Source organism: Choloepus didactylus, chromosome 23 (assembly GCF_015220235.1).
Source record: "Choloepus didactylus isolate mChoDid1 chromosome 23, mChoDid1.pri, whole genome shotgun sequence".
NCBI classification, from domain to species: Eukaryota; Metazoa; Chordata; class Mammalia; order Pilosa; family Megalonychidae; genus Choloepus; species Choloepus didactylus.
Window position 1 is genome coordinate 7,538,600 of NC_051329.1, and position 13,982 is coordinate 7,552,581.

Here is a 13,982-nt window from a genome sequence, read left to right on the forward strand (position 1 = left end):
GGGTGCAGCAGTGGAGAGGAATCTGTTGTTTCATAGAAATAATAACTGTAATTTATTTAAACAGTTCCCTGTTACTGGATTTTTAGTTTGTTTTCTTTTCCACTGTAACTTGCACTGTAATGACCATTCTTATAGCTACATCTTTCACACAAAGGTAATTATTTCCCTTTGGTAGATTCCTAGAAATGAAATTGCTAAGTCAGAAGGATGCTAAATTCTAAGGCTTCTGATTCCCTTTGCCGAACTCCTTCCTATAATGAGGTATACCAGCTCCCACCAAGAGCTGCACTTTCTCTGTTTCCTATTAGTCCCTCCTTCCACTTGCCATTTTTCCCTCATGAAATGTCCTTTTTGTCTTCTCTATCCTGTGCTTTTGTCAGGAGTGTCATTGTCCTTGTCCACTCCCATTCTCAGGCTTCTTCTGGCACACTTTATTTCCCTCTCCGCATTTTTTTATAATTGTGTGATCTCGTTTATATGAAATACCTATAATAAGCAAACTTCATAGAGACAGATAGTAGATTACAGGTTACCAGAGGCCATGGCAGCAGGAAGGGAGAGCTGGAGAGTGAGGGGAACGGGAAGTTATTTCTTTATGGGTGCACAGTTTCTGTTTGAGGTGATGAAAAAGTTGAGGTAATGGATATTAGTGATGGTAGCACATTATTGTGAATAGAATTAATGCTAAAGAATTGTATACTTGAAAATGGTTAAAATGAGAAATTTTGAGTTGACCATTTGGTACAAGTAAATATATATATATTAAAGTGAAAAAACAGTTCTGTTTTCCGCCTCTATTTTCCACCTCCCTTCCCAAGAGATAACTAAACTTACCAGACTCTTGAGCAACTTTGGAGAGAAATTTTAGACATAAACAGGTCGCTGAATTTGTGTCCTTTCCCCATATAAATGGTAGCACATGCCACATAGAGAAGTAACTCTTCGGGAGACTTCCTGAGTTAGCATACTTTCTCTCCATCCTTGTTGCAATTATTCATTCCGTTGTTGAAGAGTACAGGTCTGTGACTTCGTAGAATGTCACTCAGTTTTGCTTGTCTGGTGTTACCTTATGATCAAATTAAGCATGAGCAACTTGGGCAGTAATAACACAAAAGGGATATTGTGTCTTCTCTAGATGCTTCATTTCAGGAGGCACCTCATGTCAGTCTGTATTATCATTGGTAAAGTCAATTTCTAGCACTTGGTTAAGGTGGAGTCCGTTAGGTTTCTCCACTGCAAACTTACTAGTTTTCATTTGTAATTAATATGTAATCCGTGGGTAGATTCTTTGAGACAATATATAGCTTGTTCTTCATAAAACATTCACTTTGAGATTTTTACATATACTGATGATTTTTGCCTGAATCAGTTATTACTACGATGATTATGTAATGATAGTTATTCATTTTGTTTTAACTGTCCTCAGCTCTGCTGAACTCTAGATCCAGGCTGAGTCAGGAGCGCTCTGAAGTGCCTCCTGGACCCATCTCTGCCTCCTCAGGTCTTGCTTACCATTTCCAGAGTGCTCAACCTGCAGTCTCAGAGGAAGGGTGCATTCCCACGAAGAGTGAGAAAGGTTTGGGGCTCAGGATGATATCAGATACACTCAACTAGTTTCTGTGTCTTGTTCTAGAGAAATAAAACAATTGCTAGTAAGGTTGGTGATATTTTGTGTCACTTCCTTGCCTTGAACTCTCTCATCTCAGAGACTTCGTCCCTTGTCTTGTATTTGTTCTAAGATCTCATCAGGTTCTGTTTTTCTCTGGACAAGGATTCTAGATCTTTGGTTTTGAAACCAAATTTGGACTCTTGACTCTGGAACCCCAATTTCTTTGGCAAGTTGTTCTCCGGAATCAATCCCAGGGTAGGGGTTGTTATGGAACACCTTGATGAGAATGCATAATCGGGAAGAGGTATCAGAGGGATGGCACCACCTGGCTTCTCCATCTTGAATCTCTGTAGGGGGTCTTACCTGTGACTTGATTCTGAAGCCTGCTCAGTTTCTGTTCTTCTCTGGAATGAGTTTTGAGCTCTTTGATTCTGAAACCAAATCTGGATTCTAGACTCTTCAGAGTCAATTTCTAAAGCAAGTTTTTGTTTGGTAGTATAACCCACATAAGGTTTTTGGTTGAAAGTGTCAATGAGGATTTTCAATTGATCCACTGTGAATTTGGTGCAGTCATCTTATTTGCGGAGTTGTTCTGAACCATGTTGAAAGAGATTCCTGGTTGTTCAAACATGTGCCTACGAGTCCTCTATGCATTTTTTAACTTTCTTTGGGAGTGAGGCCTGTGGCCTCTTCACCTGAGGAGGTCACACAAAGCTTTTTCTGTATAATGAAAATGTCAAGTTCCAATCATTAACTATTCTTAGCTCCAGAGCTAGTGTGCACGTGTGTCGCTGGTCTTAGAAATAACAAACGATTGGTGCTGTCTTAAGTGGAGACAGCATGGCTGTGTTGTGATCTCCAGAATCTTCTCCTTGTGCCTTCCTAGCAGTGTACTGCATACTGGAAACTTTTTGAGAGGTGGTGTTTCCTTTAGGGAAGGTTCTTTGGCACAGAAAATTAGGATAAATATACCCTGAAGCTCTGTATTTATAAGCAAATAATCCCTGTTTTGTCTTTTGCATTTTTCAGTGCTGTGCAAGGCATCTTGAATTTCTCTGGTAGCTTTTCCAGAAAGTCAGGTTGATTTTACCACATTTTCTGAGTTCCAGTAAAGGCAGGGAATCTGAGGCCCTGAGTGAGCACCTGATGGCCATAGCTGCAGGGGTGGGTATGGGGATCTGGGGGACACCAGCTCCAGACCTCTGCAACCACTACATGGCCCTGCACAGTATGTTCTTGGAAGGTTCACAAGAAGGATTTGAGGCCCCTCTCAGCTCCATGAAAGTCATGGGGCTTCCCTCTGGAATTCTGCACATCTCTCTCTTCTCCTTGCTCTGGCCGGCTCTAGTTGCCATTCAGAGGGCACGTTCATCCCCTTGCCCAGACACCAGGCTTTCCAGTGAGGAAGCATCCAGTGCTCACCTTGTCAGGGTGTTCTTTCAAGAGCTATTTTGGTCACAGTATGCTGAAGTTTGGTGGCGTAGGACGAGACTAGGATTGGAATCAGGGAGTGCTGGATTTGATTCCACGCTCTATACTTACTGTGTGGCCCCCAGGTTCATTAATTAACCTCTCTGAGCCTGTTTCCTCATCGGTAAGGTGAAGTGAACTTGTACTGTTCATAACTCACTAGTGTGCCAGGCATGGTACTAGGTGCTGGAGAATCAGAGTCCAGCCCTGAGAGGGTGAAGGCAGCCACCCTGTACACCTGGCTCACGGTGAGTGCTCAGTAAAGGGAGGCTGGGTCTCACTGTAGCAGCTGTGAATGCAGCCCTCGTGCTGGCAGGCCTCCAGCCCCCAGCCCCATCCATTTCCTTCCAGCTTTAGCGTGGAAGATGTTCATCTCCACACCCAGAGCTGAAGCCCACAGAGCCAAGTAGGGCAAGAGGTGGGCATCTTCCTTGCTCAGCCTACTGACCTGTGACTCTCATCGTCAGGGACAGTGACCGGGGTCTGTTTCCCACAGGTCATCTGGAAGTCAGCATGGCAGCCACAAATCTGGAGAACCAGTTGCACAGTGCACAGAAGAACCTGTTGTTCCTTCAGCGGGAACATGCCAGCACACTCAAGGGGCTGCATGCGGAGATCAGGCGACTGCAGCAACACTGCACAGGTACCGTGGGGCCCCGATAGCCCATGGGGGCCCCACCTGGACAGGACTTACCAGGGTCCTGGGGCCTGCTAACAGCTGGTAGAGCAAAGCAGAATCTGTTATAAGGACAGTTTCAGACTGTGGCTGGATCAGAAGCTGTGCCAGTTTTTCCAGGTGAAGAGTGAGAAGTGGGATTTTATTGTTTTCTAATTCTTCTCTGCTCCCAATATGACGTGTTTAAACCCCTATTGTGGCTGGCAGTCCATTCGAATACCTTATCTCAAACTCACTGCATAGTTGAAATACACTGAGCATAAAGCTCTGAAGCATTTTCTTGGGCATGCTGGGGATTAAAAGATCAAAATAAATGGTTACAATTTACAATGCATTTTGGAACTTGTAAGCATTTGGGTGACCAACATGCAGCGTGTGTAATATACAGAGCAAGCTGCTCAGTGACTTTGGATTGTTGGAATGTGTTCTGGGAGGATGGGCAAGGGGATCTGGGGGGAAAGGCAGGTCCCTTCTTAACTCTAGGAAGTATACTAGCCACTGATACCTTCTGCTGTCCTCACACTTGCCTCGAATAGTGCCCAAAGCCTGACCTTTCTGGGCAGGACTAGCTGGCTAATTAGAATACTGTCTGCATTTTCAGAGCTGATGAAGATTTTGAAATGCACTATAATCATACAAAATTAATGTATATTATCTGCTTTTTAGATTTAACATATGAGCTGACCCTCAAAAGTTCAGAACAGACAGGTAAGAACTCTCTCCCCAAAAGTTAATGATGGTCTTGTTCCTTCTGTGGTGTATGCTGGTGCCATTTGTTTTCAAGTTACACACGTAGAAGAAAATACCTTTGCAATGAATATGGCCAGATCTCACCAAAAACAGACGGGAAGGAAGTGTGTAGCCTTAGGTGTTACAAGTGGTTCTCAGTGGGGCATGGGGGGCAGGGGAGTGGTGAATGATATTATTTTGTCTTGACTGATAACATGTATTTGTAATGTCTTCTATATGCTCTTCTGGATTGCCTGATTTTTCTACAATGACTGTGCTCCTTCTGTAATCAGGAAATAAAAACAGATGTGATTTAAAACCAAAAAAGAAAGAGGAGAAGGAGCAGGTCTTGGCAGAGTGGCCCTGCTGCCTCTATGTCCCAGTGCTTAGTGCAGGGCCTGACCCAGGACAGGTGCTCTCTGAAGACCAGCCGAGTGAGTGACCGACCACCAGACCACCCCCCGGAGGCCTGCAGCCCCAGAAACACTCCCCCTGACCAGAATCCCGAGACTCGGGGTCCCCAAAGGATGTCAGCCTGGCGCAGGCCATGCACAAGAGAGAGAAACGGGCCTTCTCGGGAGCTCTGAGGCCTCTGAAACCACCTGCTCCCCAGAGCACGGGGCACTTAGGAAACGCAGAGTAGGTGTTAGAGTCAAGATGCCTGTTTCTAAGTAGGTTTCACAATGGCAGTTATTATTCACGAGAGTATCTGATTCCTTATAAAAGACATGGACCATTTCCATCAAGTTTTAGTATATTACCAAGTACAGACTTTACCTTTTGTGTTACTCATATTACAGTCTCCTAAGTGCTCCTTTCAGGAGCCAAGGCATCTTTTTGACTGTGGGTGGTCGAGGAGGCACCATCAAGCATTGCCAGGCTGCAGCAGAGGACCCTAATTTCAAGAGTCTCTCTGCAGAGGATGCCAGGAGCCTCCTCAGCAGCCCCCGGGGCCAGGAGCTGGGCTCTGGGAATTCAGGAAAACAGGATTTCAACCTGAACACAGGGACACCCGACTCCCCACCCCTCACCCCTGCCGTAACCTAAGCCTTTGGAAAAGTTATCTGTATCATGGGAAATGGAGTGCCCTGACTCCTTCTCCCCTCTCAGCACATGCTAATCTGAAGAAACATGATTCTTGACCTGGGACCTCTCCGCCCAGGGTTCTCACTCTGATTTCCAATGTCCCACCCCTGACAGCCCTCACATTGGCAACCATCTATGCATTAGGGCACCCACAACTCGCCCAGTCCTAAGACTCTCTAGGGACACTGGTTAAAGATACAGACTCCCAGATTCCCTCCCCTGGAGGTTCTGACCACCAGTGTCTGGGATGGGGCCTGGGACTCTGTATGTGTAGAATGTGCTGCAGTGATCTGATGCTCAGGCAAGCTTGGGAAATGCTGCTGCAGGCGAGGAGGAGCACTTGTGCTGGCCAGCTCGACTCACACCCATCTTTCACCGGGATTGTATCTGGTGAAAGACTGAAAATCCTAGGAGGAGGGGGAGTTTGTGGAGGAGGAGATGGAGTGGAGCTTCCTATAGGAGGCTGAGAAATTGGCAGATAGGAAGTGCCAATTCATGAGAATGATAATCTCCAAAAAGCAGCTTTCTAGAGTCAACGGAAGGAGGCGTCAGTCATAGCACCAACTAAATCAGAGGCCAGTAAACATTAGTCCGTGGCCTGGGCTGTATTCTGAGAGGAGAAAGCAGCACAGCTAAAATTATTTTCAAGAAATGATGATGGCTGCCAAAGTATGGCCTCTCCTAGGACTGTACAACCAAAAAGAGCTCTGGCTTGAGCATTAGGGAGTCCTGGATTCAGATCTCCACCACCTCTGAGAAGCCCTGTGGTCTTTGGCAAATTGTTTAACTTCCCTGAGCCTGCGTCCTCATCTGAAAGGTGCCCACAAAGGCTAGCTCCCATCCCAACCACCAGGGCCTTCCTGCCTTCATGGACAGCCCCATTCAGCTGCCCTTCACAGGGCTTACAGCTCAGGGACTCTTGTTCTCCAATCTTCCAGACGTCAGCCCTTTGCAGCACTGCCTGGGGAAAGATGTCCATGTCTGGCTGGGGGGTGGATGAAAGTCTTTGGTCACTGTGCCAGTTTGGATGTATTATGTCCCCCCAATGCCATATTCTTTAATGCAGTCTTGTGGGGGCAGATGTATTAGTGCTGATTAGGTTGGAATCCTTGGATTGTTTCCATGGAGATGCGACCCACCCAGCTGTGGGTGAAACATCTGATTGGATTATTTCCATGGACATATGGATCCTGCCCATTCAGGGTGGGTCTTGATTTAATCACTGGACTCCTATAAAAGAGCTCATAAACAGAAGGACCTCGGAGCAGCTGACAGTGACATTTTGGAGAGCAGCTGAGAGAGACATTTTGAAAACAGCTGTTGAAAGCAGACTTTTGCTGTTGCTAGCCCAGAGTTTACTCCAGAGAAGCTAAGAGAGGACAAAACATCCCAAGAGCAACATTTTGAAGAACGCACAGGAGCTGAGAGGGGAGCTGGAACACAACCCGGGATCAGCAGATGTCAGCCATGTGCCTTCCCAGCTGACAAGAGGTTTTCTGGATGCCAATGGCCTTTCTTAAGGCCAACTCATGTTGATGCCTTAATTTGGACATTTTCATGGCCTTCAGACTGTAAATTTGTAGCCAGATAGACCCCCTTTATAAAAGTCAATCCATTTCTGGTATTTTGCATAATGGCAGCATTAGCAAACTGGAACAGTCACAGACCTCCCGTGAAGGAGGCAAAGGCCTGCTGCGGACCTGCAGAGACGTCTCGCTGTCCTGCAGTCTCTATGGGACGAAAAGGAGGTGTGGAAAGTCAGCCTTCCAAGCAGCAGGGCTTAGCCCAGTGGCCAGGCTCCTGGGTCTCAGAGTTGGTGTTAGAGCCATGTGCTTCTTTGTATCTGTCACTGTCTCTGAAGCTGCATTTCAGAAGCCATTGTTTTTCTTTTTGGCAAAAAACAAAAACAAAAACAAAAAAAGACCACCAGAAGCCCTCCTTGTAAATAGCCTTTCCTGCATCCTGTCTAGGGAAATCGTTTACTGACATTACACACATGTGTACACATTTTAAAAACAATAATTTCACCTGCCATGAGTTTGTATGTGCAAGGCACCGTGTACAAAACAAGTCAACTCGTCTGCAGGGCCTTGAAAAGCTCAGTCTGGCAGACAGTATGCGTCGTTGAAGCTGCTGCCTCAGGCGGGTGGGGCAAATACCAGGAGTGAGAACAGACAAAAGCCCTAGGAAGGCAGCAGAAGGTCAGGCGAGACATCCAGCAGACTGTGGCCCTGTGGCCGGGCCCTGGGGCATGGAGTGTAATTCAAGGATATTGGACACATAGGCCTGAAAGTGAGGTTAAGGTGGAGGTTTCAGTAAGGAAAGGCCAAAAGCAGGCGGCCTGGCAGAGAGTGGTGGAAGCTTAGGGTTTATGTGGGAGCAGAAGAACCATAATACTAGGGACAGATCAAGAAGGGCAATGGAAGAAGAGTCTGGCAGTTTGGATTTTATTAGGCAATGAGGAGCCATTTTTGAACATGGGAATAAAATATTTAGAGTGGTACCCAATCTTCCAAAATACAGGATGGATTGAAAGGGGCAACTTTGGAGACACGAAGACCAGAGAGGAGCTGCGTAGACAGCCTGGCTGACAGGGAAGGCCACGGGAACGCAGTGAGGCGTGCACCATAAGGGAGGAGGATGGCCAGGGATGCAAGTGGTATCTCTAGGTTCAATCCAGTTGGGACATTAAAGACGTGGGAGAAGAGCAGATACTCACACTCTGATTGTAGAATTGGTACCCAAGAGGCAGATTCAGGAACTGACATTCTAGGCGAGGGTACCAGATCAGCAGGGAAGGGTGTGGGGAGAACAGCCCATTCCACTTTCTGGGAGGCAAGGCAAGGACAGGCAGGGTGGTGGCCTGCACGTGACGCTAGGTGCCACCAGCAAGGGGGAGGCTGAGAAGTGGTCCGAGACATGGTCCTGAGGCCACAAGTAGTGCAGGGAAGCTAAGGCAGTGCTGACATTTGCTGAAGGAGTTGGGCAAGCACGGGTGGCGGTACACAGAGGCTAGGACTGCCCCATCTGCTCTTACGGGCAAGGAGACGCCCGGAAAGTGGGGAGCACAGCCCCCGGGAGCCTGTCGGAGCAGCAGACAGGAGAATGGGAGAAGAGACTGCCTCAGAGGCAAGCGGGAGCCCAGCCCTCATCTCCTCTGCACTGCCAGGGTTGTACTTTAGACAGACACGTCTTTTACACTTGCTTTTCAGAAAAGAGCCGGAACGTAGTGGGCATTTGATAAGCATTTTCTGAGCAGACAAGTAGATTTGCTAACAGTTTAATCCTAAGTATTTGGTGAGGTCTAATAGTCTGAAATTTCCTGTTTTAACTTCAGCATTTGAAAAACTTTGAGATATTCTTTTATGCAACAGGCCAGAAAACTGAGAGCTGGAAGAGGCTTCTGAGACCATTTGATCTCCCACCCTTCAGGGACGAGAGAGGAAATGGGGGTGGTGAGGTGAAGGGCCGTGTTTCCCTGCCATTGCATGGGGGTTAGAGCTTAGCCACCCTCAACCCTGCCTCCCCTGTGGCCTTTGAGCACCCTCTTCCTCACACTCACGCCCCGCATGGGACCACCCTTCCCCTCCTCTGCAGAGAGGCAGGGCCCCCGCCCCCCTGGCCAGGTCTTTCTGCCTCCAAGTGCTGATGGCTCAATCTTGGTGGCTTCTTAATCCAGTTCCTTATTCTTCTAGGAGATGGAAATTCTAGAAGCAGTGAACTAAAGAAAAGATGCGAAGAACTGGAAGCCCAGCTGAAATTCAAGGAAAATGAAAATAATGAATTGTTAAAAGAACTGGAGCAGAAAAATGCAATGATCACGGTGCTGGAGAACACCATCAAAGAGAGGGAGAAGAAGTACTTGGAGGAGCTGAAGGTGAAAAGCCATAAGCTGAACATGCTGTCCAGCGAGCTGGAGCAGCGCGCGGGCACCATTGCCTACCTGACCGCCCAGCTGCACGCCGCCAGGAAGAAGCTCCTGAGCTCCAGCGGGACCTCGGACGCCAGCCCGTCCGGGAGTCCCGTGCTGGCCAGCTACAAGCCAGCGCCCCCCAAAGACAAGCTGCCCGAGACGCCTCGCCGCCGGATGAAAAAGAGCCTCTCGGCTCCTCTGCACCCAGAATTTGAAGAGGTCTACAGATTTGGGGCTGAGAGCCGGAAACTACTTTTGCGTGAACCAGTGGATGCTATGCCTGACCCCACCCCGTTCTTGCTGGCCAGGGATTCAGCCGAGGTCCACCTCATCAAGGAGAGGCCTCTGGTCATTCCCCCCATCGCTTCCGACCGCGGCACCAGCGAGCAGCACAGCCCAGCACACGAGAAGCAGCACAAGGCCCACGTCGGGGTGGCCCACCGCATCCACCACGTCACCCCGCCGCAGGCGCAGCCCGAGGTGGAGACGCTGGCGGTCGACCAGGTGAATGGAGGGAAGGTCGTGAGGAAGCACCCAGGGGCGGACAGAGCTGTGTGAGGCCTGGCCCAGGCGCCCCTGAACCTCCCGCTGGCAGTGCACTGCGACCACGGCCAGGACAGACTCACCCACACCTTTCGTTTCGGTTCCCATGCAGGCCAAGTTTTTTCAGACCTGTCAACAGATTATTCTCCTCCTGCTCCTCTTGCCCTTTCACTGACACCAAAATATGATCCTGTCCCCAGTGCAGAACATGTATTTACTAATTGCTGTGGCCAAATACCTGTGTACTGAAATGCTTGCTTCTGATCCTACTCTGTGTAATCCAAATGCACAGGCTGCAGGCTGCATCACTACTTAATATTAACAAAATCAGATAGCAACACGCCTAATTAGACAGTCGGAGCAACTCATATCAACCCCAATACCTTTTCTCCTCTGGTCCCCGGGGCGGCCCATAGGGAGCAGCCCCTCCCAGGGCGCCCTGGTACCCGAGTGCCGTCTGTGTACGTCACAGGAACTAAATGACGTTACTCTTCACATCAACATGACCTGAATGTGTGTGTTCATATTTTTTTTTTTGTTAGTTTTCTCCAAAATGTTCAAGATCCCAACAAAATTTATTTTCTAAACCTGCCTTCTTTCTGTTTTGTGTCTTTTATTAAACCCTCCGAGGGAGGGCCTGGGAGGAGACTGTGGGAGGAAGGGAAGTCGGTTCTGAGCAGTGCCGCGGTGCGTTCCTGCCCAGAGCACCTCCCTGGAGCTCGGCCGCCCCCTGGGAGCAGTGGTTTCCCTTCCTGGATGGGGGTCCCAGCCATATCTCATGGCCCAGAGCTTCTCCTTAGAATGTTCTACCCTTCAGAGGTTCTCGTAAAAGCTACTTTTGCCTGTGGCTGGTGTCTGCCTTTTTGCCCTGCTGGTGCTCAGCCCTGCCCCTCCCTTACGAGTAAAGCCATCAACTCTGCCGGCAGCTGGGCCTGGACCCAGGCTGCCCTCATGGTGCACGGAAGGAACGATGCCCGGAAGCCACTGGTCCTGCTGATTCTAACTCTGCTGCCCTACCCCACACAGACCCAGGAAGGCGGGGGTAGGGAGCTCAAGCAGGGAATGAAACACAAAGCTCAACAGCCTCCCCAGTGCCCTGCCCTGGCAGCCCAAGGCCAAGAGACCAGAGACCCCAGGAAGGGAAAGTGGCTGCTGCCGAGTCTGACCACCTCTGCTCTGTGCCCAGCGTCCCCGGCCCAGCCCGCTGCCCCACACCTGAGCAGATAGTGCTTCCAAAAAGGAGGCATCTGTCGAAACACACCGTCAGATCGTGCCCTTGGAAATTTACATTAGGATTCTCAGTTTCGCCAATGACATACCAGGCACTTTGCTTAATCAAGTACTTCCTCTGAGAAGGAAAAGAAAACTCAACACATCTTAAAATGCTCTAGTATTATCTTTATGAATACACAGAATCCTAAAAGAAAAAAATAGTTAAAAAAAACACCATTCTAGTTAGTTTATATGGAAAGCTGCTGATTGCACATTAGAGGCAAGTCAGCGTCAGTGCCCCTCCTGTCTGCACACATTTATGCATGTGGGCTTTGAGCCACCCAGGAAATGACAGCAGACTTGATCTTCTTCATGAATTCCCAGCACCAGCCACAGACCTAGAATTCCAAATCCAGTATTTTTTGCCCAAATTGCTAATCAGAATTCAAGGTGAGGCAGACTCCTTGCAACACCCAGTGAGAAATGTGCCTCGTGGTAAAGAGATCAGCTTCAAACACCAAGCCAACACCCATGGCGTTCCTTCTCATGGAGGTGGTGTAGACAGGAGTCCGGAAGGTATTCTGCAAAGGATAGGTGAGTGAGACCTCCGGGGAGAGAGGAGAAAGCGCAGCACTGCAGCGGGGCGAAGGCTGCATCTAGTGCTCAGCCTGCAGCGGGCCCTCGTGCAAGGCTGCATCTGAGACCATACGTGCGGCCAAGGCCTCCTGGGGCAATCCTGAGCTAACTTAACCTGCACAGGGCTTCACTCTGACGCTCATTAGAAGTGCGTCCTGGCCAAGCCACACAGGAGGCACCTGCTGACCACACCAAGTGTAACTACCTCATGATGCAAGCAGTTCCCACGGAATTTCACAAGAAAGGAGGGAGTCTCTCCTAACGTTAGTCTAGTCCACAGGTTCTAAACTTGAAGCTGTGCTTCCTTTGGAAGAACAGTGTTCATGCAGGTGCACATATGCATTTTCCCAGGGAGTGTGTTCATCAGTCTCAAAGGCTACCCCGATCCATAAAGGTAAGGAGCCCCTCTTCAAAGGCAGGACTATCTGAAACCACCTCATCTAGAACCAGGGTCAGAAGACACAGGTGTAAGAGAGGTGGGGGGATGAGCACAGGGGTTTGCCTTTAACCTGCAACTTGAGGCGATGCGCTTCGATGGGAATAATCTTCAGAACTGGCAGGTCGACAACAAGCACCTTGGGTTTGCTCTTGATAAGACATCCTCTTTCTATGTCCCAGTCAGCACCTTCAAGGTACAGTCCTGAGACAAAGCACCCTAGAGATACCAGAAAGAAAACTGGGATTCAAACAGGCATCTGTAACTGTGCTTGTGAAAAAGCTCTGTCAGACCTACGTATCCAACAATCAAAGGAACTGACTCTCCTTCCCCAGAGGAACCAAGGACAGTCCGGGCCTTTTTCCATAAGAGGTGGCCGTCATTTTTGCCCTGCCCACATTCCCTTCCAGAGGACATGACCCACCCATAGCCAACACGGGACACTCCACAGACCGCATGTCTCTCCCTCACAGCCACAGCTAAGTGGACGAGGGGCACCATCTCCCCAGCTGGGCCCGTCTGATCCTCTCCCCAAAGAATGTGGCATCAAGGGCACACAGACCATCAGACCACCTTGGGCACTCAGGGTTAGAGTTGGCACCATGGCAACTTCAAATCCCCTATAAACCAAAATGATTGGGGAGCAGAGAGCAGAAGTCGTACAGAGAAAGTGGTGTGTGGGGAGGCAAGCATAGCAGACATGCAGAGAAGAGGGAAACCATTTGGCCACAGAAAGAAAGGCAGTCTGGCCACTTGCCAGTTACTCTGCCATCCAGCTGGACCTACACAGCTGGGACCAAGAGGTTGCCTGAATCCTCACCATAAAAACCCTCTTCTTAAGCTCAATAGGGTTTTTGTCCCTTGCAGATAAATGGCCTCTAAGATGACAAGGCCCTGAGGGGTCAGTGGTTTCCAGCTATAATTTGTATAGTCAATAACCAACATCTCAGGGACTTGGAGATGAAGAATAATTTAATGGTTCCATCCAAGTTAGTTCATACTCTTCTCTGGCTCCCATGGCACCTGGTGATCTATTTCTTTGAAAGAGCTCATTCTGATCTAGGACCTCATTTCCCACCAACTAGTGGAATGAACGTGATTCAGGCCTCCCCTGGCATCAATCCCAGGTCTCAATGGAGAAACTGAAAGAGAAACTTATTTATTCCCTCTCAGAGCTGTCAAGTCACAACCACATCAGGTGTTTGCATCAGTCTGACCAGAGCATGGCCTGGCCCATTTTGGTCCATGCATGTCCAGCCCCTCTGAATTGGGATGTCTCAGAGAGGGAAACCCTAGAGGACAGGCCGTGAATCCACAGTGAGCAGACCTTACCTTGTCCTGCTCGCTCATTCACTTCATCTGCATCCTGGAACTTGGTCACCTGCGTGAACAAGGTGGAGCGGTCCAGCGGCCAGCCATTCCTCCGACAGGTTGCCTGCACCAGGGCTGTGAGGTAGGATTCTGGGATGTGCAGCCCTGAGAGCCACATCACACTGGGCTCACCCTCAGTGACCTGGAGAGAGGGAGGGCAACTGATGGAAGTCTGAGACATCATCAGATTCCAGGGACAAAGCTGACGATAGAAATTCAGTTTATGATAAAAGACATGTTTTGCCATAACAGAGAAAAGACGGTGCTGAAACAACCAGCAGCCCATTTGACAAAAACAAGC

At 48.9% G+C, this 13,982-nt stretch overlaps 2 protein-coding genes and 1 pseudogene across 8 annotated transcripts in view; 1 reads left to right on the forward strand and 2 right to left on the reverse strand.

Moving 5' to 3' along the window:
• Nucleotides 1-10,618, forward strand: part of CCDC92 (coiled-coil domain containing 92) — a 39,588-nt gene extending 28,970 nt beyond the window's left edge. For all 3 annotated transcript variants that reach the window (XM_037816586.1, XM_037816588.1, XM_037816587.1), the window contains exons 2-4: nucleotides 3,576-3,722; nucleotides 4,422-4,463; nucleotides 9,266-10,618. In XM_037816586.1, coding sequence (XP_037672514.1) covers nucleotides 3,593-3,722; nucleotides 4,422-4,463; nucleotides 9,266-10,041 — 948 coding nt within the window. In that variant the 5' untranslated portion in view covers nucleotides 3,576-3,592 and the 3' untranslated portion in view covers nucleotides 10,042-10,618. The remainder of the gene's footprint in view (nucleotides 1-3,575; nucleotides 3,723-4,421; nucleotides 4,464-9,265) is intronic.
• LOC119519270 lies at nucleotides 1,607-3,540 on the reverse strand (annotated as a pseudogene).
• A 785-nt stretch (nucleotides 10,619-11,403) lies between the features above and the next one.
• Nucleotides 11,404-13,982, reverse strand: part of DNAH10 (dynein axonemal heavy chain 10) — a 183,860-nt gene continuing 181,281 nt past the window's right edge. For 3 of the 5 annotated variants that reach the window (XM_037816529.1, XM_037816528.1, XM_037816526.1), the window contains 3 exons: nucleotides 13,643-13,823; nucleotides 12,384-12,529; nucleotides 11,404-11,819 (listed from right to left, as the gene is read on the reverse strand). In XM_037816529.1, coding sequence (XP_037672457.1) covers nucleotides 11,673-11,819; nucleotides 12,384-12,529; nucleotides 13,643-13,823 — 474 coding nt within the window. In that variant the 3' untranslated portion in view covers nucleotides 11,404-11,672. The remainder of the gene's footprint in view (nucleotides 11,820-12,383; nucleotides 12,530-13,642; nucleotides 13,824-13,982) is intronic. The other 2 variants (XM_037816527.1, XM_037816532.1) reach the window with 1 other exon arrangement.